Consider the following 21,375-nt stretch of genomic DNA (forward strand, 5'->3'; position numbering starts at 1 on the left):
GCAGAGGCGTTGAGAAGTAATAATTTTTTACACATTAAAAGTAAAAAACAATTAACTCATAAGTACACAAATACCTAGATCAAAGAACACTATGTGATTTGATGAGGGGATTTCCCGAGTCGAGCCAGATCGAGAAATGGAGAATCCGCGGGAAGACAGGGTTGGAAAGAAAAATTTACCCGCTTATCATAAACTTATTGCAGTTCCTGGAGAATAAGACATGTGGAGCGCCTTTTCTTCCCTTAGAAATATCACCCTCCCTACAAGGGTTTATTTCCTGAGGAAAGAAAAGCATGCATTAAGTTAGAATCAATTTTTAATTTCATTTTATTATTAAAATGCAGTTTTCTAGATCAAAACAATTTCTGCTGAATTTGTGGTTTACGTAAATAAAAGAACGCCGGAGAGTTAGAATTACGGGTGCTATTCCGTTTTGAGGACTGTAAAAAATTGCAGCGAAAATGTATGCGCAAAAGCGCCAAATCTAGCAAACGCGCCCATTTAAACAGCGTGCCAAATCTACGCGCTGATTTCAGATTGCGTAAGTTTATATAGTTCTATATTTCTTAAGACGCCATTGAAATACCAGTTTAATTTTTAAATCCTTTTTTTTTTATTTTAAACCCTTTTTTAATATCCTATGGATTTAACAATTTGGGAATTGCCCATGAGGAAAAGTCTGGAATAGAATTTTGGGTAAAGTGCAGAATCACCCACTGTTTGACGCGTTTTTAAAAATTGCACATACTCGGTATCCATGTGCACATCAACCTATTTTCACTTAAAAAAAAAAAAAAACCGGAATTGTACAAAAATGGCACTGCGCACACCCTTGGCTTTATCTATGTACACATCGACCTATTTTCACTTAAAAAGTAAAAGAAAATTGACAAAAATCCAGTTGTTTTTACCCTTGTAAATGCGGCAAACAAATAAGTGAGAAATTTCTGCACTTTACCGAGAATATTTTCAAAGAAAAGGCATCATTCATTATAGAAAATTACGTTTGAACAACCAAAGAGATGAAATTATGCTTTTAGCGATAAGTCGGTAGCGAAATAGCGATTCAGGCATCCATTCAGTTATGTTTAGCAATTTTTATATAAATTATAATAATGATCTGAAATAGTTACTTACTATTACTCTTCCATTCAGTCATGTTTAGCCTTTTTCATATAAAATATAATAATAAAAAAGTATTATACGAAATTAACCTTTCATCTAAATTAAAACATCAATCTTAAATAGTTATTTACTATTATACTTCCTTTCTTGCCGCAATTATTAGGGTTGGCGCAATTATTTTTGGCAGCATTGGCAACAACAATAGTTTGGCGATTTTTGACGGCCGTCGAAACCGAATAGTCCCAAAAAACCTTTTTCAGTGGTTACTAGTGAGTGAGCCTGTCATCACACTCCGTATTACGTATAGAAGATTTTATGTGTTTTATACATGAAATCATTCGCTCTATTGTGAATGTGATGAGTGATATCGTTAATATAAGACTGTAAAGTTTGTAAATTTCTGGAAACGCTTCATCCACTCAGTTTCTTTAAAAAAAAGCTCGTAATTTCTGTCACTGATTTACTCCTAATTCCGATAGTAAATAAACTGCTATTAATTCACTTCATAAGGTAGGAAAAATTAAAGAAATTATGACAGATTCATTAAAGCGATGAGGTATCCATTCAGTTATGTTTAGCAGTTTTTATATAAATTATAATAATGATCTGAAATAGTTTACTCTTATGCTTTCATTCAGTCAAGTTTAGCCTTTTTCATATAAATTATAATAATAAAAAAGTATTATATGAAATTAACCTTTCATCTAAATTAAAACATCAATCTTAGATAGTTATTTACTAATATTATACTTTCTTTCTTGGCGCAATTATTAGGGTTGCCGCAATTATTTGTGGCAGCATTGGCATCAACAATAGTTTGGCGATTTTTTACGGCCCTCGAAACCGAATAGTACCGAATTACGATTTATCTGAAAAATTAAAAAATATTGGATCGGGGCCTCAGCTGAATTTAAGCTTCAGTATATCAGTAATGTGTACTGAACATCTAAGGAGCAATTATTTTATTCTTAATTAATTCAGTTCCACGTAAATGTGCACCTAAGCGCTTTATATCGTTTGTAAACGCTATATATTCTTAGTATGTTACGAGTACTGCATATTCTTATTACATTACTACTTAAAAACAGAAAGCTTCAGATTTTAATACCTCGTTTCGTTTTTGTATGCTACTCCGTCCACCTTGTAGTATAATTTCTGCAAATTATCTCCTAAAGAAGTCATGTTCATGGTATCGAGGGTAGAAAGTACAACTAATTCTACGTAATCTGTCTGTGCTTCGACTGGAAGGGTCACGTTCTGAAGTCGATCTCCAAGAGTTTTGATTGAATAACGAGTTTCGTTGAGATCTTCCTGAAAAACATTAGAGAAGTAAAAGTTTTAGATCATAAGTATTAAACAACTTACTGGCTTGGGACAGATTGAAATAATTTCTCTCTTCATTTTATGTTTGTAGATGTTCGACCTTCAAAGAAAAAGTTTCTGCAATTAAGGTCTGAATCATTAACCACAAACTGATTTCAAAATGTTTCAAATTTTGACTGATCACAAAATTAAATGTATGAAGAATATTTGTGTTTATTAAAAACTAGCAGCGACGCTGCCAGCCTTCGTCTGGCTTTTAAATGTAATGGAAAAAGTACCTGAAGGGAACACCAAAGGTTAAATTTAAAAATTGCGCAAAATTTTTCTCTGCAGAACTTACACCACAAATTTTTAAAAAAGTGTATTAAATATAACAAAATTACAATGAAATAAGTAGTATCCCTTAATATAAATATTAATTATCCTAATAAATAAATTAACCAACTTCCGGTTGCCTTCTCTCGACAAACGTCCAGTAGCCAAGAGAAACATTAAATTTAAAAACTGCGCAGAATTATCTCCCTCATTTTTCCAAGTGGCAACGGTGCTGATTTTCAACAGTCAGCAGTCCAGTATACAACTGAATGAAAAACTGTTGCCAAAACCACATTTCTAAAAGAATTAAACTATTAAAAATGATGCAATAAAATCGAAAAGATAAAATTTAAAAAAAAAAAAATCTGATTCGAATTTTGAAAAAGTCGCTTCGAGGTGCACTGGCACTTGTCTAGATGCCAAATTTTTGATTAAATGTTTCAGTTGAATATTTGACTGAAATTCAAATTTGAAAATAAATAGGCGATTAATAAAAAATCTTGCATCCTACAAACAGTATAAATTCTCTTTCTATATTCAGTTCATCAAGATCAGAACGTGTGAAAATCAATTCATAAGGCTATTAACAAAGGATGTAAGAAGATGTTGGTGAAAATATAATCGAATTAATTTGCTCTGATTATAATAACTGGAAAAGTACAAAAATGTTTTGGTACTTGTATCATTTAAAAATGTTTTAGAGAGAGGACAACGTAAGGGCTGTAATTTCAGAGAGAATATTACAGAGAGGGAGGAAACTGTTATGAATCGATAGCTCCGCTTTTAGGTGACGCTCCGAGCGTCCTTCTTCTGATGTTATTCGATAACGTAATACCTTCAGTCTTCCATGAAACTAAAGTTAAGTTCTCGAATAACATCAGAGACAAGACGCTCCGAGTGCCACCTAACGGCGGGAGCTATAAATTCATAACAGCGCCTTCGGTATCAGGCTTAACACCTTCATTCTTCCATGAAAGTAAAGTAATCGAATAACATCAGAGACAGGACGCTCGGAGCGTCACATAACGGCAGGAGTAATCAATTCATAACAGAAACGGTTACTTTCGTTTCGCAGAAGCACAATTTATTCTCTGAAAATGTTAACTGCAAACTATAAATCACTGTTTCTACTGATGCATCATGTAATATTCCGTTCAATGTTCCTAGAAATTATTATTGTAAGAAGGAAGAAAAGCACATTTTAACTCACTCACAACGTTTTAAGAAATTAGGAAACTTCTAAAATCCAGAATGTTGCATTTACCTCAAGATGTCGCCTAACTCGCCTTTCACTCTCCAGTTCTTCTTGAACTTCCATTGTCAAATTCTCCATCATTTCCACTTTCTTTAAAAGATTTATCTCCTGGAAACAAAAGGGATTTACACTGTAGCAAACTGCAGTTGGGTATGGTAGAATTTGCTGTAAATATTTTACTTAAGCTTTAAAATTTTAGAACTGCCTTAAGCTTCGAAGATAACAATAATTAACTTTAAAGGTACTTTTAAATGCTTTCTAGAGGGAAAGGAAAGTGTTATTGATAAAAAATGCTTACACTTTTTGTTAGACTTAGTTGCAATATTTTGACAACTTTGTTACAGAAGGTGAAATTTAACACACTACAGTCGCTAATTTTGCAATCTCAAGGTGCAGCAACCTTCTTTAGTATAGGTATATCATATCCAGGCTGTATACATGGTACCTTATTATTAAAGAAATAAACTCGGAAATACATTGACAGCCTGCTATTATACAAATAAAATGCAAAGCCAGGCAATGAAATTCCATTCCCACGATATTTTATGGATTCAAAGTTAATGATATTTATCAGAACACTGACGGAAAAAAATTCCACCAAGAAAAAATATTGTACAGTAATGACTTTCGGTAATACATTTGTCTAGGTAACATATCTAATTGATTAAATTTTCAAGATCACAGATTAATGCAAGATTGAGAAGAGTCATTTCAAATGTAAAATGCTGGTACATTAATAACCGGTGTAACCGACAGAGTTTTGAATGAAAGCGTGCAAATGTGAATGCATTGTGTCATGCAGGTACCGGATGTCAGTTTGTGGGATGGATTTCCTCGCCTGTTGCACTTGGTCGGTCGACACAGTGAAGCTAAATGCTGGTCGTAGATGACGCTGGTTTGTCGTCCTATGATACCCTATACGTGCTTGATCAGAGAAAGATCTGGAAAGGCCAAGCCAACATGTCGATACTCTGTAGAGAATGTTGGGTTACAACAGTGGTATGAGGGAGACCGTTATTTTGTTGGAAACACCCCCTTGAATGCTGTGTTCATGAATGGCAGCAGAACGAGTTTAATCACCAGACTGACGTATAAATTTGGAGTGCGCGGGATAACCACAAGAGTGCTCCTGCTGTCATAGGCAATTGGTCTGCAGAGCATAACTCCAGGTGTAGGTCCAATATGTCTAGGCCGCAGACAAGTTGGTTGCAGGTGCTCACTTGGCCTCATTCTAACAAACACACGACCATCATTGGCACCAAGGCAGAATTGGCTTTTCTCAGAAAACAACACAACAGTTCTCCAGTCCGTCGTCCAATGAGCTCTAGCTTAGCACCATTGACGTTCCGAATGGCAATGTTTTGGAGTCAGTGGAATGCACGCTACAGTGTGTCAGACTCGAAGCTGTCTTTCAAGTAACCGATTTGCTACAATTTGTTGTGTCATTGTAGTGCCAACTGCAGCTCGAATTTCTGTTGCAGATCCAGGACGATGCAGCACAGCCATACACTGAACATAGCGATCCTCCTTCTCAGTAGTGCCACGCGGCCACCCAGAACCCAGTCTTCTTGAGCCAGTACCTTTCCTTGATCACTGCTGTCAACAATCATGTACAGTGAATACATTCCTATCAAATCTTTCTGCAATATCGTGGAACAAAAATCTACCTTCTCATAGCCTTATACACGACCTCGCACAAACTCACTGATCTGTTGATAATGGCTCCTTCGTGTTCTTAAAGTCATTCTTGACTAACATCGTATCACTACATCAAATCTCAACGATAACTAACTTTACAGAATGTAAATACATTCTGTAAAGTTAGTTATCGTTGAGATTAAGTTAGTTATCGTTGAGATTGCCTTAAATAAGGCAAACCTGATTTGCATGCTCATACTAGCGTCCATTTTGTGCGACATTTGAATAGAGTTCATCTTTCAGATGTACAAACAACGCCGAACATATTTCGTTTATCTAGCAAACTCGTTCTTGGTGTTTGGATTCTTTATTTTCAGTCAGAGTAATTGAGTGGGCAATCCGCCTTCGTCGCCAGCCGTTGAGACAGCAGGAGGAGTTAGAAATGAGACTGCTTCACTTGTTAAAATTCCCCCTCCCCTCCAATATTGACATGATGAGTCTATTAATTGAGGGTGTTTCCTTTTAAATTATCGAATTTAAGACATTTACTGAAGATTTTTTCCAATGAATTACTATAAATTCCTTCTTAAATATTAGGTCGCTTTTGAATAATTCACATTTTGTTGCAAAACCTGCACTTGATAAGCAGATCTATTGCATAACAAATATTACATGATTCGTAAAAAAGGTTTATTGAAACAGCTTTAGTAAATAGGCTTAGTAAATGTAATACATTTTATGCAGTTTTGAACTTTGAGTATTAACTTAAACACTATAACATAAGTAGGTCAGTCACGAATAACACCTAGTCATACATGAAAATAAGTACTGCAAAATTGCTTTCAAAATTTTTTGGTTTTTCAGAACCATGCACAATTTGTATTGCTTCTAAAATTTTATATACATAGGGACAAATAGAATATAAAATTGCGAAGAAATATAAATATGTGATGAATAATGAATACCTTCATTTTTACCAATAAGACTTGAAAGTTGTTCTATAATGCATGCTACAGTTTTCTGCTTATCATTATCGTCATTACCAACGATTGTGAACACAGGAATAGCTTTTTTCAGAGAACTGAAGACGAATTTTCGTTTTGTGGCTTAGAAATATTTAATAAAGTATTTGAAATTTTGTATATAGGACTGCTATAACATGTAGATGTGCACCTCGTATTTTGGTTGTAATCGGCCGCACCAAAAGTATATAAATATATGTATATATTATAAGCTAGGTTGTAAGTACAGTACTAAAAAGACTAATTTTGGTCAAAATCATTTGCGCAATATGCTGCAAAATTAAGGAAATGAGAAGAGAAATTGTAGTTAGCTCGCCAAAAAGTTACCAGGAGCTGTGGCTCCAAGAAAAAGTTCAACACAGTTTTTTTAAAAAACAATGACATTGAATGAGGTGAAATTTTAGGCTACATGCGAAATAAAATGTAAATTAAAAAACACAGTAAAATACTAATCGTTGGAAACAAGTTAAAGGCAAAAAATAAAACATAGTAAAAACCAATCGATGGAACAAGTTAAAACAACATAAAAAAGTTAAAACATATAAAATTAAAAAGCGGAAAATGGTAAATTAGCTGAATTCGAGGTCCACCCTGGCTTTTCAAGGGAAATTTCTGGTTGAACGTCGAACCAAGCTAACTCCATTACGCATTTCGCCGAAACAGACAATTGAAACTTTGCGTTACGAAATTTTTTAATTAATTAGATAAACTGTCTTAAAAACTTTTTTTAGTCTCAATTCTCTGTTCCAATTTCCCGACGCGTCCGCACAAATTGACACATTAAGGTGTAAAACAATGTAAATGCAACTCCGATGTACAGCAATAATAAAAATAAAAATAAAAATAAAAATAAATAGCGGTCTGCTATTAGTCAAAATATACAATAACATACGGCCTGGACCTGCAAGCTTAAATAATTAAAACTTTATAAATGAATCTGAAATTAAATTTAAAGGAAGACTAACAGCGTGGGTCTTGCTAAGACCAAGAAAAAATTTTTGTGAAAGAAAAATACAAAAACAGGCCTGTGGCTATGCTGTCTTGTCTATCGTGGAGCAAAAACAAAAAACGTTGTAATTCCCCTTCGTGCTTTTCAACGCTCTCCAACTTGTCGTGTGACGTAAGAAGGTGGAAACAAAGTCACTGGGCAACAGCCTATGTCAAAAGACTGTCCGTTGGCGGGAACCCGCCCAAAAGCTAAACGGGGTCGAAAGACGTGGAAAATGGCGTCAGTCAAGTTGTTTTAAGAAGAATAACTGCTGCAAAAAGTGAAAATGGCTAATTCAGCTAAAATTACTTAACATGACCACAAAAGTAAGAGAAAAATGGAAAAAACAGTCATTTGTTAATAAAAGTCGTAATTCTTCAACTAGAGGGCGATCAAGCTTCAAGAAACGAAAAGGCTCGTTTGTTAATAACAGGAGTAGAATTGGCCATCAAAGTAATTTCAAACTATTTAAACAATAGTATTAAAAGTATGGTGCCAACATTTTTTGGAGGCAAGAAAACGTAGTGACAAGAATTATCTGTACATTTATACATTAGATTCTCAGAATCAGCCATCCACTTTATACCGTCCCATTGGGCTTTAAGTATAAAATATCATTATCTAACTCAAAAAATCTAAAAATTGGTAAGGCTAATGCCATCCTTTTTTTAAGGTATTTTTAATTATTTTTTGAGGAATTAGGTTATTTTTCAAGATTGTCACGAAGTATAGTATTTCTTCTTGAAGGTGTTTTGCTGTATTGCAGATTCTTTTTATTCTAAGTAGCTGTGAATAGATTGTGTTTAGGATGACTCTTTTGGAAATATTTGAATTCCAGTTGGTTAATTTTAGTGTTGAAAAATTGAATTCTCTTCTTTTGTCGTAAACTTTTAATACATTGTAATCAATAATATGTAAATCAAGGTAGACTACATTATGTTGCACCGTATTTGTATTATTTAGTTTTAAGCATGTAGGGTAGATATTAGCAACTTCTATTTTGTTGTAGTTGTTAAAGGCAATGACATTATCAATATATCGATAGATGTATTGGTACAATTTATGTTCTTCTTTACTGAGTGAACGGATAAAGGTAAATTCTTTTGTAAAAAGGAATAATTCACAGACAGGACTTGAAAAATTACCTCCCATTGGAATTCCCTGTATTTGTTTAAAGATGCTATTGTTAAATTGAATAAAATTATTGAAAAGCACGCTTGAGAGAAAAAGTTGCCATTTTTCGGTATTTATTATTGTAGAAATTTGCGGATATAAATCTGGAAGAGCAAGTAAACTTATATAAATTTCTTCAAGTGGTAAAGTAGTATAGAGGTTTTCAAAGTCGTAGCATTGGATATGTTTTATTTTAAGTGTATTTACAGTTTTTAAAACTTGTTCGTTACTTGAAATCATCCAGTTGCAATGCAGATCCTTAAAATCATAGTTATTAATGAGGTCACGTATTAAGCAAAGTTTTTTGTGCAAATAGATAATCTATTTCTTTAAGATAACTTTTGGTACTATTGGCAATGAACCAGAATTTGATCGGAGACTTATGAAATTTTGGTAGTGCATAGAGATTTGCAAACCTGTTATTATATTTCCGGGGATGTATTTTAAGTCTTTTATGTAGTGCATTGAATTTATTGAGAAGATCCACTCTGTTACTCGGCTCCAGTAATGTCAGTTTTTTTTATTCTTTTATGTTTGTGAATTGTGCATTTTTTGCTTTAAAAATTATTCAATTATGTTGTTCTTATCTTTCGGTTAAGGTTTTTATGCCCTTAGTAAATCTGCATGCAATATTTTTAGAATTATCAATTTAGAAGTTGTTTAAGTGCCGCTAAGCCTAATAATTTTTTCCATGGCTGCCATTGCTTGTTTACATTTGAAATAGCAGAATAGTAGATTTGTTGCCAATCTATAGAAAGTAAGCTTCGCAGTCACAGAGATAACGCCTTCTTTTATTATCGCGAATTAAATCATGCTTAATCCTTTCTGGAATTTATTCGAGGAAATAAGTGTTTAAGATTTACTTCATAATTTTCAATACAGACATCTTGAGTTTTTATGTATTTTTGCCTTGTCGCGAAGTAAGAACTGAATTAATTGAATGAGAAATTCTGAATCGTCCGTGAAAAACTGTTTCTTTTTTTTTTTTTTTTTTTGTTGTTGTTCTTTGCTTAATTACTTCTATACATCGTTTTAGATTTATTATAGTATTTGCATAGAACATGTGGCAACGATTAGATAATTATTAAGATGATATAAGTTTTGTGCATTATGAGTTAAAAAATGAATGAAATGTAACTCTGTTAAGTGAACCTAGAGCCAGAGTGTCGCTATGGTAAACAAATATAGTCAAATTTATAGAGTGCATTTATTCTATTGTGTTTTATGCTCTATCAACAAAGTAGATTTAATTTAATGTATTAAGTTTAAATGAAATGCAAGAAAAAATGGGTATAATTTAATTTTATGCACAAGGAAGCCATGTGGTGCACACATCAGAATTTTTAGATATGGTATCTTAGTATAATGGTTCCTGGACTGTAATAAGGTCAAACTCCTGGCTCAAAATATCTTCAACAGCCGCCAACTGACACGCTGCCACCGCACAATGGTCCAGATTAATATTCAAAATCTTCATATTGAAGGGAAAAATAAAGCAAATTATAATTAAAACACAAATACAGTTTCCATAAAACAGCTAAATTAAATGTAAAAAATAACAGCCCAATCGCAGTTAAAAAAACTAATCATTAAAATCATTCCTATATACATAAATGTTCTGATATATACTTCATTTCCCATTTATAAATTTCTCAGTCCTTGGATAAAACATAGTGATGTATATCTAGGCGAGTACCATATCTGGAATTGTAAGTCCTACAATTAACACACACTTCAGTATTTTTTGTGCAATTTCTAATTTAATGCGCCTCTGAGCAGCGGCATAGTCTGCATGACCTAATTTCATGCAGTCAATATCGCTCTTACAGTTTCTAGTTGTATGACGAAACTTAAAGCAACGCAGACACCTCCTAGGTCTGAGATAAATCTTCGCTGTGTTTGCTTTCCAACCGACGCGTACTCTATTATTCTCTAACCCGCGAGCACACGCACCGATCCCACGAACACGAGAACACGCGCCGGGTATGTCATACCCGAATAAAAAAATTGTAATTAAAAATTTGCCAAAAAATTAATCGTTTTTTTTTAAAGAAATTAAATGTAAAACAAAGTTAATACATTTTAGACAAAATAGGAAACAATAAGGAGAGGAAGAATTATTTACTTACAATTTTTTTAACACTGTTTACAAAATGAGGTCATATGTTCCATACATATACTTTTGCTACAATTTTCACAAATGAATCTAGTCTTTCTATCTTTTTTCTTGGGGCACTCTGTACACCTCTTGTAAGTCATTTTAGGTTTTCTTGGGGACAGTTCATTGTTAACATGTTCATCGGTGGTCAGCGTTTGTCCAGAATCAGGAACCACAGATCCTCGCCGTCGTTCATTTTGAACATTTTCTATTAGCTGCATCCCTAAGGCTTTGCGAAAAGTACTCATCGCGTTCACGAGTGAAATTTTCTCGTATTGAATAAATATAAATATTTGTATTGTAAACTACATGTTTTAACATACCTTCATCGATAAGCAATGACAAGGAATTTAAAGGTGTTGAGAAGTCTTTAGAATACTTTGTATTTCCAGGGAGTTTAGTTATAATACTTTTGGCGCCAATTCTAATATTAGTCCGGAATTTATTTTTGTTCCATTTTTTCCAACATAAAAACTCATTGCTACATTTTCTGTTTCTGTACCTGAATCACTACTATCTATGGGTGAATCATGATTACTATTATATATTGTTCGTTATCAACATCTTCCTCTTCTTCACTAAAGGAATCCTCATCAGAAGAAACTGTTTCAAGGAAATTTCTCAATCTTTTCATCTCTTCATCTTAAGGAATATACGGCGTCATGCTTACAACTCAAGAAAAACCTATTCTAAAAGCTTGAAAACGAGAAGTACGAAGTACGAGAAATACTGAGAAACGCGAGTACACGCACTGGTATGACATGCCCGAACAATGCTGTTCCTAAAAAACCGTTGCACTTACCACCTCAGGAATTTCCCCCATTTAAATATGTGACCTTGAACTCAGCTACAACAAGTTTCGTCCTTTTATGAAATAATGAGCGAGAAATATACAAAAAGAAAAATGCACATGGGTATGACATACCCGCCGCGTGTGCTCGCGGGCTACTGTGGATTGACACTGAGGACTAACACGGTAAACTCGCTGAGCCACCTCGTTTGAATCTCTGCATTTCAATCTAAACAAAGGGCGCACGTATTCACCAAAACAACAGCATTCTTCCTCCTTCATTTTGTTAACAATCTCCTCATCTTCTGCTAAATCACAGACTTTATATACAATAATTTTACGTTAGATAAACCTCTTTCTCTGTGTGTGTAGTTTATCTTTCAAATTCTTCTTAGAATCTATCAAATTATGTACCTTACCCACCTGCTTACTTTATTTAAACCTAACAACTAATTCCCCATTTCTTCTCACATGAAAACTCATCACTCTCACATCCGCATCCTCCGGTTTCACATTAGCTATCAATTCGTCATAATTCCAGGAGCGGCAGGCTTCCCAACTAATTCATTTTCTTTCCAATGTTTATTATCTGTAAATCCAGTCTTTCCGCTCCTCCCAACTTGTTCATATTGTCCGTTCTGTAAGATATCTTTAATCTCATTGATGTTTTGTTTAATCTGGCACAGCACATCTGTTCTAGGGTGTCCGCCGATAACATCGCGGCAGAAACATCGCGGACGAAAACGTCGCAGAGAAAACAATGCAAGGCGAAAACGTCGCGCTACAAAACATCGTGGGAGAAAACATCGCAAAGAGAAAATATCGCAGTTCTAAAACATCGTGGTACAAAACATCGTCGTCGAAAATAAAGCGGTTCAAAAACTTCGCAGTTTAAGAACATCGTCGTCGAAAATATCGTGGTAAAAAATAAAGTATCTACAAATCATCGCGTGACGATAACATCGCAGACATGCTTTTTTCAGACTTTAATAATTGTAAATAGATATTCCCATAATAGTTTGTGAGCGCAAGATAGAAATAAGGATAATTTGTTTTTCATATTTTATATTAACTAATAAATTTTTGCTGAGAAAATAAGAAGGAAACTTAAGCATAGAAAATTAATGCTACTTACAGCACTTAATAGAATTTTAAACCGACATAGTTAACTAACAAAGACCATTAATAAATCATTTTTTATAAAGTTTTTACTGGTAACTTTTCAGGAAAAGCTATAAGTTGCATTAATTTGCTATGCTTATGTTTTTTTCTTACTTTTTCAGCAAAAATTTATTAGTTAATAAAAAAATGTGAAAGTAAAAATTATCCTTCTTTACATCTTGAGCTCACAAATTATTATGGGAATATCTATTCACAGTTATTAAAGCCTGACAAAAGCATGTCTGCGATGTTATCGTCATGCGATGATTTGTAGATACTTTATTTTTTACCACGATATTTTCGACGACGATGTTTTCAAACAGCGAAGTTTCTGAACCGCTTTATTTTCGACAACGATGTTTTGTACCACGATGTTTTAGAACTGCGATGCTTTCTCTTTGCGATGTTTTCTCTTTGCGATATTTCGTAGCACGACGTTTTCGCCTTGCGTTGTTTTCTCTGCGACGTTTTCGTCCGCGATGTTTTCGGCTGTAACCCTGTTCTAGTGTATAAATGATCTTCTTCAATGATTTTTTAGATTCTGTTCAACAAGCAACTCAACTACATTATCAATGCTCTTTGCCAGGCCTTTTGTAATTTCTCGTGAAACCCCTCTCACTTTCAACTTATCCATAAATTCATAAAGCAATCTAAAAGCAGGAAAGACACCTCCAGATCGTCATTCATTACTAGATTTTGCATCATTACAATCTTCTTTTATCATATCCCAGACGGTGACCGGAAAAATGCCCACAGGTAAAAAAAGCTCACAGGAAAAATGCTCACAGAATAATGCTCACATGTATAAAAGCTCACAGGAAAAAAGCCCACAAGGAAATATGACCGCATAGAAAAAAGCTCACATGGAAAAATGCTCACTTAGAAATATACTCACATGAAATATGTTCACATGGACAAATGCTCACGTTAACCTTTTCAGCGGCGGTAAATAAAAGCATGAAAACTGTAGTAAAATTTTGCATGTACTGTAATATTTTATACCGCCCACTAGCGGCCGAGCGGTAAAGTCGCTGAACACTGGTAGTTCGGTCCGAGGTTCGAATCCCGCGAACGGGCTGGCTGCATGGGCGTTTTCGTGGTTTTCCCCATGTGTAACGTGTATACGAGCCAGTTTCCCTTAGAAAGTCCTCCACGAAGGCATCCCTCCCCCTAGGCAGATAGCCGTAGTGTGCTTTGCCATAATTAAATAAACCAAACCAATATTTTATACCACTGCCCCTGTACGACATTTTTTTCCTTGTAACTGCCAATAATTAATTTTTGTTTCTTTACTCTATTTTTGCATACTTTTGATGTGTCTCGATAGAAATTGGTGTTTGAATGTAGTTATGGAGCCAAAAAAGTTGTAATATTTCTGCAGAAATTTAAAATTTTAGAAGTAAAATTAACATTTTAGGCCCTTTGATGATGCCTCTCAGTTGAACATTATGAAGCAGCTTCGAAAAGTCTCCTAAACCTACAAATTGTTGCGAAGGTTCTCATAACGCACTAAATTCATTATTTAATTGTAGCCATCCCAATATGTGGTTTTTATTTGACCGGTTGAAAAAAGATTTAGCCTCTCAACGTTTGTTCTTAGCTAATGTAAATACAGGATGTACTGAAGTAAAAAAAAAAAAAAAAAAAAACATGAAAACTTACATTTGGTAATCGTGAACCATGTCAGAAAATATGATGAAAAAATATGATGAAATCGATGATAAAATTAAATATTTTAAGTAATTTAAATAAAATTATCATTCTGAATTCTCATTCGTTATTCATTATTCTTCTAAATGTTTATATTATAAAATGCGTAACTTATATTTATTATTAGTTTATTTTTTTAACAATTAAAATTGTAATAATTTTTCACTGTAAATTCTGTTTCATTGTTTACTTCCTTTCTCCACTTCTTTTCTTAATTCAAAACGGCCCATTTGTTAATCTTGTGTAACAACTGAATCTACACATAAGTTATACAGTTTTTGAAATATATACCATAGATGTTTTGGTAATTTAAATAACTTTTCTTTAGAAAATTCAAGTGGGTGAACGATGTTCAAATCGATTAATTATTGATTCATTAAGTGTGTGCTTTTTTCCTGTGAGCATTTATACCTATGAGCATTATTCCTGTGAGCTTTCTTCCTGTGGGTTTTTTTTTTAGAACCCATATCAGACAATTTTAAACAATTTTCTTTTATCATATCAGAACCATCAAAAATTTCTTCATCCGCCTCAGCAAATTCTCTTTCTCCATCAGCCTGTAATTGACTCATCATACAGTACAGTTCAAGTATTTCAAACAATCAATTAGAAATATTCTTCTAACACTGTGATGGGGTCGTATATAAAAATTCTTTCAGTTAAACATATTTACAATTATAAAATAAAAATATATACAGTTAAAATACCAAAATAATACAGAAATGGTCTGTATTACAGAACACAATGAATTTAGTTACAAATTATCACAAAAATTCCAATCAATCAAATTAAATTAGTGTCAGAGATATAAAACCAGAAGACGGTATCAGTATTATGCACAATACTCGCATTATATTGTCCTTATTTTAAATTTTCAAAAAAATTTTTTAAGTCTTTAAATTTTATTCTAACGTAACATAAAGTCTAACACTAAATTTCAGTGAAACTCTTAAACCATACTCTAATTCAATACAAGTTAATCTGAAAACTGTAGCTCTCAGGAAATGTAACAAATTCATCAAAGTAAATTTTTCAGCTATATATTAATAAAAATCTAATATCAGAAAACGTATAAACATATACCAACTCAGTCTGTAATAATAACCCATAATAATAATATATTTTACTAACATGGCTCGGGCCATCAAAAAGGATCTCAGTGCCTTAACCCTTTCCGGCACGCTACCTTTTAAAGTCGGAGTTTTGATTAAAAAAAAAAAAAAAAGGTAGACAGTCTAATTAGGCCTAGAGGAATACACAAATAAAATTTTGTGAAGATAGCACTTATCGTTTATTTCTGTCGGTGTGCCCGAAAAAGGCCCACTGATTGAATAGAACTTCGAAAAGAGTGCTGAAACGAGCATTGTTGTCAATGAACTGACCGATGAGATACGAAGAAACAAAGAATACAGACTCTGAGTTGTCCCAGATTATCGGTGAGCCCGCTCTGAGCACACCTAGGGATCGTCGTTTGATTTTAGGCAAGATTTCAAGGTAAAAATTTAAAACTAATATAGAATAAGGAGATTAGCATACAGGCAAAAAAATAACATAGAAATTTCCTTTCAAACAATTTCTTTTATACCCTAAAAGAAATTTGAGGATTTTTCAAAGATAAGATTTCTTTGAAAAATAAGGGTCTTAAAAAACTAAACATGGCTAAAATATATGGACTGTTTTGTGTTGAGCTGCCATCTACTATAAATAAAGAAGGTTCAGAGTGACCTATAAATCCTTTTTCATTCAATTTTTCTGTGCGTACAGAAGGAAATTTTTAGGTGTGTCCAGACCGGACACATTGTGCCGCAAAGGGTTAAGCTCATTGGATGGCAGAGGGCCTCCACTAATGTATTGCATTTTGTACTTTTTACTTTATTTGTTGCTTACGCTATTTGTCGACTGAAAACCATAAAAATAGCTTTACAGCTTGTTGCATTTTTTTCCTTTGCGATGTAAACATTTAACTTTTGTCATTACAAAAGCTTTCAACTTCACTATAAAATGGATATCAATATAACATGCTGACCTTAGAATCTTCGCGATATATAATATTAATAAAGGGATTAACATTTCAGCTGTGTTTACTGATATATTTTATGTACCTTTTTTTAGCGCAGAAGGGCTATTAGTTTAAAAACGGCATTTTGCGTCGGTTCACTATAAACGTCCGCTTCACTTTTTTAAATTGCTGCCACCAAATATTATCGCCTTGCATTAAATTAAAGAAATTAAACAAGGAAGAATCTGCATGAATTTATCCATGTTTTTCGCATTGTTAAAACACAACCGCACTTAGAGTCATCAAATTTTGCATAACGTAGTCCTCCACCCGAATACGGTCACCTGGAAGTCCGAATTTTGAATTTCGAACCTGTTTTTTTATCTATTTCATATCTTTTAAAACTTTTAAAACGAATTTTTGGTTAACAAATGTCAACGATTTCAAAGCGAGCGATGGCAGCACTATACGAAAAATAACATTTTTACCTCCAGCGCGTGAGACTTTCTAAGGATATACTGTTTTTAAATATTTTGTGATTCTGCGGCTGAGTCGAATTTTATGTGGTGTAAGCACCAAGAACGTGCGATTTAAAAAAAAAAAGAATAAGTAAACTTTATTTAAAAAAAAGGTTTTGTAAAGCCATCTTAGTAAGAAAACTGAACGTTGATATGATGAGCTGAGAAAATATATGCCAACACTTAAAGCTTCATCGGAAATTTTAAACGTGCACTGCTATGCTGCTTTTAAAATTTTTGTAATTTTGCTGTTTAACTGTGTATGGCATAACTGCGAAGAAAATTATGCTTAACAATAAAACTAAAAAGACAAAGAAAAGGTTAGTAGAAGTGAGTGTAACAGCAGCGTGAGAACAAAATTTCATAACAAATCTTTTTGGGACATCATTAAATGCTCAAACCTTTCAGATCTTTTTTTTTTTTTTTTTCATTTTATTATAAGTACCACGATTTACGTGTAAGATATATTCAACACATTTAAGAACACATGAACCGTGTATGCACTTTTAATGTTTTTTTTACCTATTTTATTATTTAAAAAAAACATCGTAAGGCAATAAAAAAATTAAAGAACGTTTAAATTAACAAACAAAGATTATTAAACATAACTGATCATGAACGTATTACAATTTTGAAACTTTTACAAAAGCAGAAAACTTGTGGTTACCAAATATTGATGTAGTATTGTTACGAAATGTACAGGCGCGGTAAGATGGCTTCCCCGCAAAGCAGTTTTAAGGTTGCCATAAAAATGGCAAGGGAAGGCAGGGTTGCAACATTTGGAGAGAAACCGCCCATTTGGCGAAAAAATTGGCGTTATACCATGGACGGATGGAGAACCTTCTGGAACGAATTCTTCCCGGTTTAGCCCAGAATGTTCTCGAACACAAGCCGAAAGCTATATAAACCCTGCTGGTCCGCAGTCTTAGAATATGTGCTTTATATTGTTGGAATACCGGTCAATTTGTATTGACTGGAACTGTTTAACAAATCTGTAGTTTTGCACAATTTAGAATTGTATTGAAAAATTTAAGAATTAGTTTCCTTTTTTTTTTATCATCTGGGAGCGAAGTCATTATTTACAAAACATTTGCTTCTGTGGATAATAGTAAAATAGTGTACATATTACAATGAAATTCCCAATTGCAATTTCATGTTTGTCTTGTGGATAATTGCGACACAGTTTGCAAATTGCTGTGGACGCACATAATGAGGTGTGCTCACTGTTAAGGACGCGAAGTTATGATGTATCAAAGTGGACAAGTAGTATTTACTTGAACGATGAATTTAACAAAAGTGAACATAGAATAGCCTACACAACATCATATACCTTGGGCTATGGAACTATCAATTGCCTGAACTGATCTGACTTGCTTACTCTGTGGATAACTGCAAAACTAAATACGGACACACATCATTAGGTGTGTAACTGATAAGAATATGAAGTTATGATGTATTGAAGAAGACATAGGTTTAAAAACTGGTTGATATATAAGTTCCACTCTCCACAACATAGATCCTATCCATGACAATGTAATTATTAATTGATCGTATATGTATTTTCATACGGATTATTATGTAACAATTATTGTATAGATGACACTGTCAATTTAGCATTGTAATATTACTATCATTGATTCAGTGAATGCCGCTGGCGGTGGATTGTAGATTCTTTTCCATCGCATGGACATATAACTCTGATTGGTGTAGAACCTTAGCTCGGAGGTCCATGCGACTGCGTATCAGTTAGTGTGTCCTGATTACACTGGTTAATGTTGTTTCGATACTTCATCAAGTAGTGTCGTCATTATTCACTCCAAATCCATACGAACCCCGTACGAACGTGAAGGAAGAAAATAACTGAACAACTGGTGTCAGAAGAGAAAAGAAAAACGTAGCAGTATATACTAGTGAAATGTAAAGGTCATAAACTCCCTCAGTTCCTTTGCTCAACCAGTATTGCCAAAGTCAAAACTAAAAATGCCCATCGGTCAAATTAATGGACGTGTAGCATCAAGGATATAGTAAAACAACTGAAAATTGTTGTGTTATTGCTTGAATTTTAAATCAATTTTAAACAGTTTTAAACATAATCTGTTAGTACACTTAACATGTGGACTGTTAAATAATTGGCTTTTCGTTGGCTGCTTAGTAAAGGTAAATGAAAAATAGAATATTTTTTATTTACCTTTACTAAGCGACCAACGAAATTATAAATATAAAATATAAAACGAAAATAAAGCCACATAATTCATGATACCTGAAATATTTTCGAATTTGACTTACCTGTTCATTAACCTCCGGTTTCATGATTAAGGCTTCTGGCACAGGAAGTGCAGGCGACTGAATTTTTTCTTTTAGTTCTCTAATGGCATTCTCTTGAAGCTCCACAGTTTGACGTAATTCGTGAACGACAGGAATATACGGCATCCATTCTTCTGCTTTCCCTAATACAACTAATAACTTCTCTTCTATCTCTGTCAGTTTCTTTTGTATCTTCGGGCAAAAGCAATCCTCTTCCAAGCTTTGGGTGGATTTCGATGCGACCACCACCAACATTTCGCACAAAAGCAGCACCGCGAGCATGTTCTTATATCCAAGCTAAAATACACCACACAGAACAGTATACAGCTCAATAAGTACGTTCTAGAAAGCGCGTAATATTATTTCCAGAAACTGTCTTGTTTGTATCCGACCGCAAATATTGTGTTTTTACACTGCACGTCGGAAGCGTCGCTACTGAATTCCTATCATCCTCTTCTCGAAGACTGGCGGGAGGGTCGCCATTTCTTTCCATTTTTGGTTAGATCTTCTTTCATCTGGAAGTTAATTGCATGATAACAATTTCATAACATACTCTTTTTTTTTTTTTTTTTTTTTCTTGTGATAGCGGCTATCAGCAGACGGAAGTTTCGAATTCATTCTCGCTATTTATCAAAAACCTCAAAGAGAAACTTTATCCTTCCAGCGGTCAACAAGATTCTGACCTTTCGCCCAGTAATTTCGTAGAAATCCGAAGCCAAATGAGGAGAATAATTATCAACAACTTGGTATGGTAATGAGTAAGGGTTTTTTTTTTTTTTTTTGGTTAATTCAGTTTTTTTATTCAGTTTATTTAGAAGGATTTCAGTAGTCAGGCGCGTTATTTGCATTTGGGGACACTTTCCACTTCAAGTGTTATGGCGCGAAATATGCAGTCATTTTTCTTTCAACTAAAATAGAAAATATATGGTAAATTTCTTCTATGATATATATTACTTTACCTTCATACAGGAATAAAATCCAGTTATTAGAATTATCAAGGTTAAAAGATTTTTTTAAAGAGATGAATTTTTTCCATTTTTATCTTCAAATATCTGGCTGACCTTTTTCAGTACTGTGCATTCTAAAAGCCATAAACACTGAGTTCTATTTTTGCTTATTTTGAAAATTTTCTTTAGCGGAAAATATTACAGATTTCCAAAAGTCTTCTGACGTTTTGTCATAATTTCGAATATGAAATTTAAAATCGGAAAAAGAAATGGTTATTTTAGACCGAAAATTAAATTACTTCCGTTTGCCAGGTATGAAATACATTAACGATGCAATGCGTCAACCAGGTATGCAATACATCAAAGTTATTCATACTATGCATAACACGTTGATACTAAATGGCAGTTAAGAAAATCTCTTTCGACATATGTGTTAATATTAATATCAGTGGGCTTTTTAAGAAAAACTTTAATTTCAACAATAATACAAAAAATGCTGAGTAAATAGTTTTTTTAATATTCCTTATATCATATCTTATTTTATCAATTATCTTAAAAGTAATTATATTTCATAAATTTTAACAACAACGTTTCCAGAAAATGTATACTTTACTACGATTGTTAAAATTTAGAATCCTTACTTGAATATAGTGTATGCTTGGATCACGAACGTCTTACTTCACGAACAAATTACGTCAACACAAAACGGCTTGGATGACGAATAGTATCTTAAGTTACGAACACTGAAGTGATCAAAATATGATTTTGTAAAGTGTTTTGAGGTACCTATGCCACATAATTAACCCTCGGGGATTCCTGGTAACATCATTATGGTATTTATCCGGTGCTTAATCAACATTTATAGAGCTTGGCAGCAACTGACTGACAGCTGAATGAATTGGGCTTCAAAGAAATTATGGCCGTATTGGGTTGATTAGCTTGAAGAGGG

The 21,375-nt window shown here is 33.6% G+C and overlaps 1 protein-coding gene across 4 annotated transcripts in view; it reads right to left on the reverse strand.

Annotated features, from left to right (window-relative positions):
- LOC118200977 (uncharacterized) overlaps positions 1-21,375 on the reverse strand; it is a 176,589-nt gene that overhangs the window by 144,543 nt on the left and 10,671 nt on the right. The window contains exons 1-3 of one of the 4 annotated variants that reach the window (XM_085827498.1): positions 19,462-19,947; positions 4,028-4,126; positions 2,234-2,436 (exon numbers count right to left, since the gene is read on the reverse strand). In XM_085827498.1, the coding sequence (XP_085683624.1) occupies positions 2,234-2,436; positions 4,028-4,126; positions 19,462-19,761 (602 nt within the window). In that variant the 5' untranslated portion in view covers positions 19,762-19,947. Of the gene's footprint in view, positions 1-2,233; positions 2,437-4,027; positions 4,127-19,461; positions 19,948-21,375 lie in introns of those variants that run through there. The other 3 variants (XM_085827496.1, XM_085827495.1, XM_085827497.1) reach the window with 3 other exon arrangements.

This window comes from Stegodyphus dumicola, chromosome 12 (assembly GCF_044657685.1).
Source record: "Stegodyphus dumicola isolate Sdum_Otavi_A_Nest chromosome 12, ASM4465768v1".
NCBI classification, from domain to species: Eukaryota; Metazoa; Arthropoda; class Arachnida; order Araneae; family Eresidae; genus Stegodyphus; species Stegodyphus dumicola.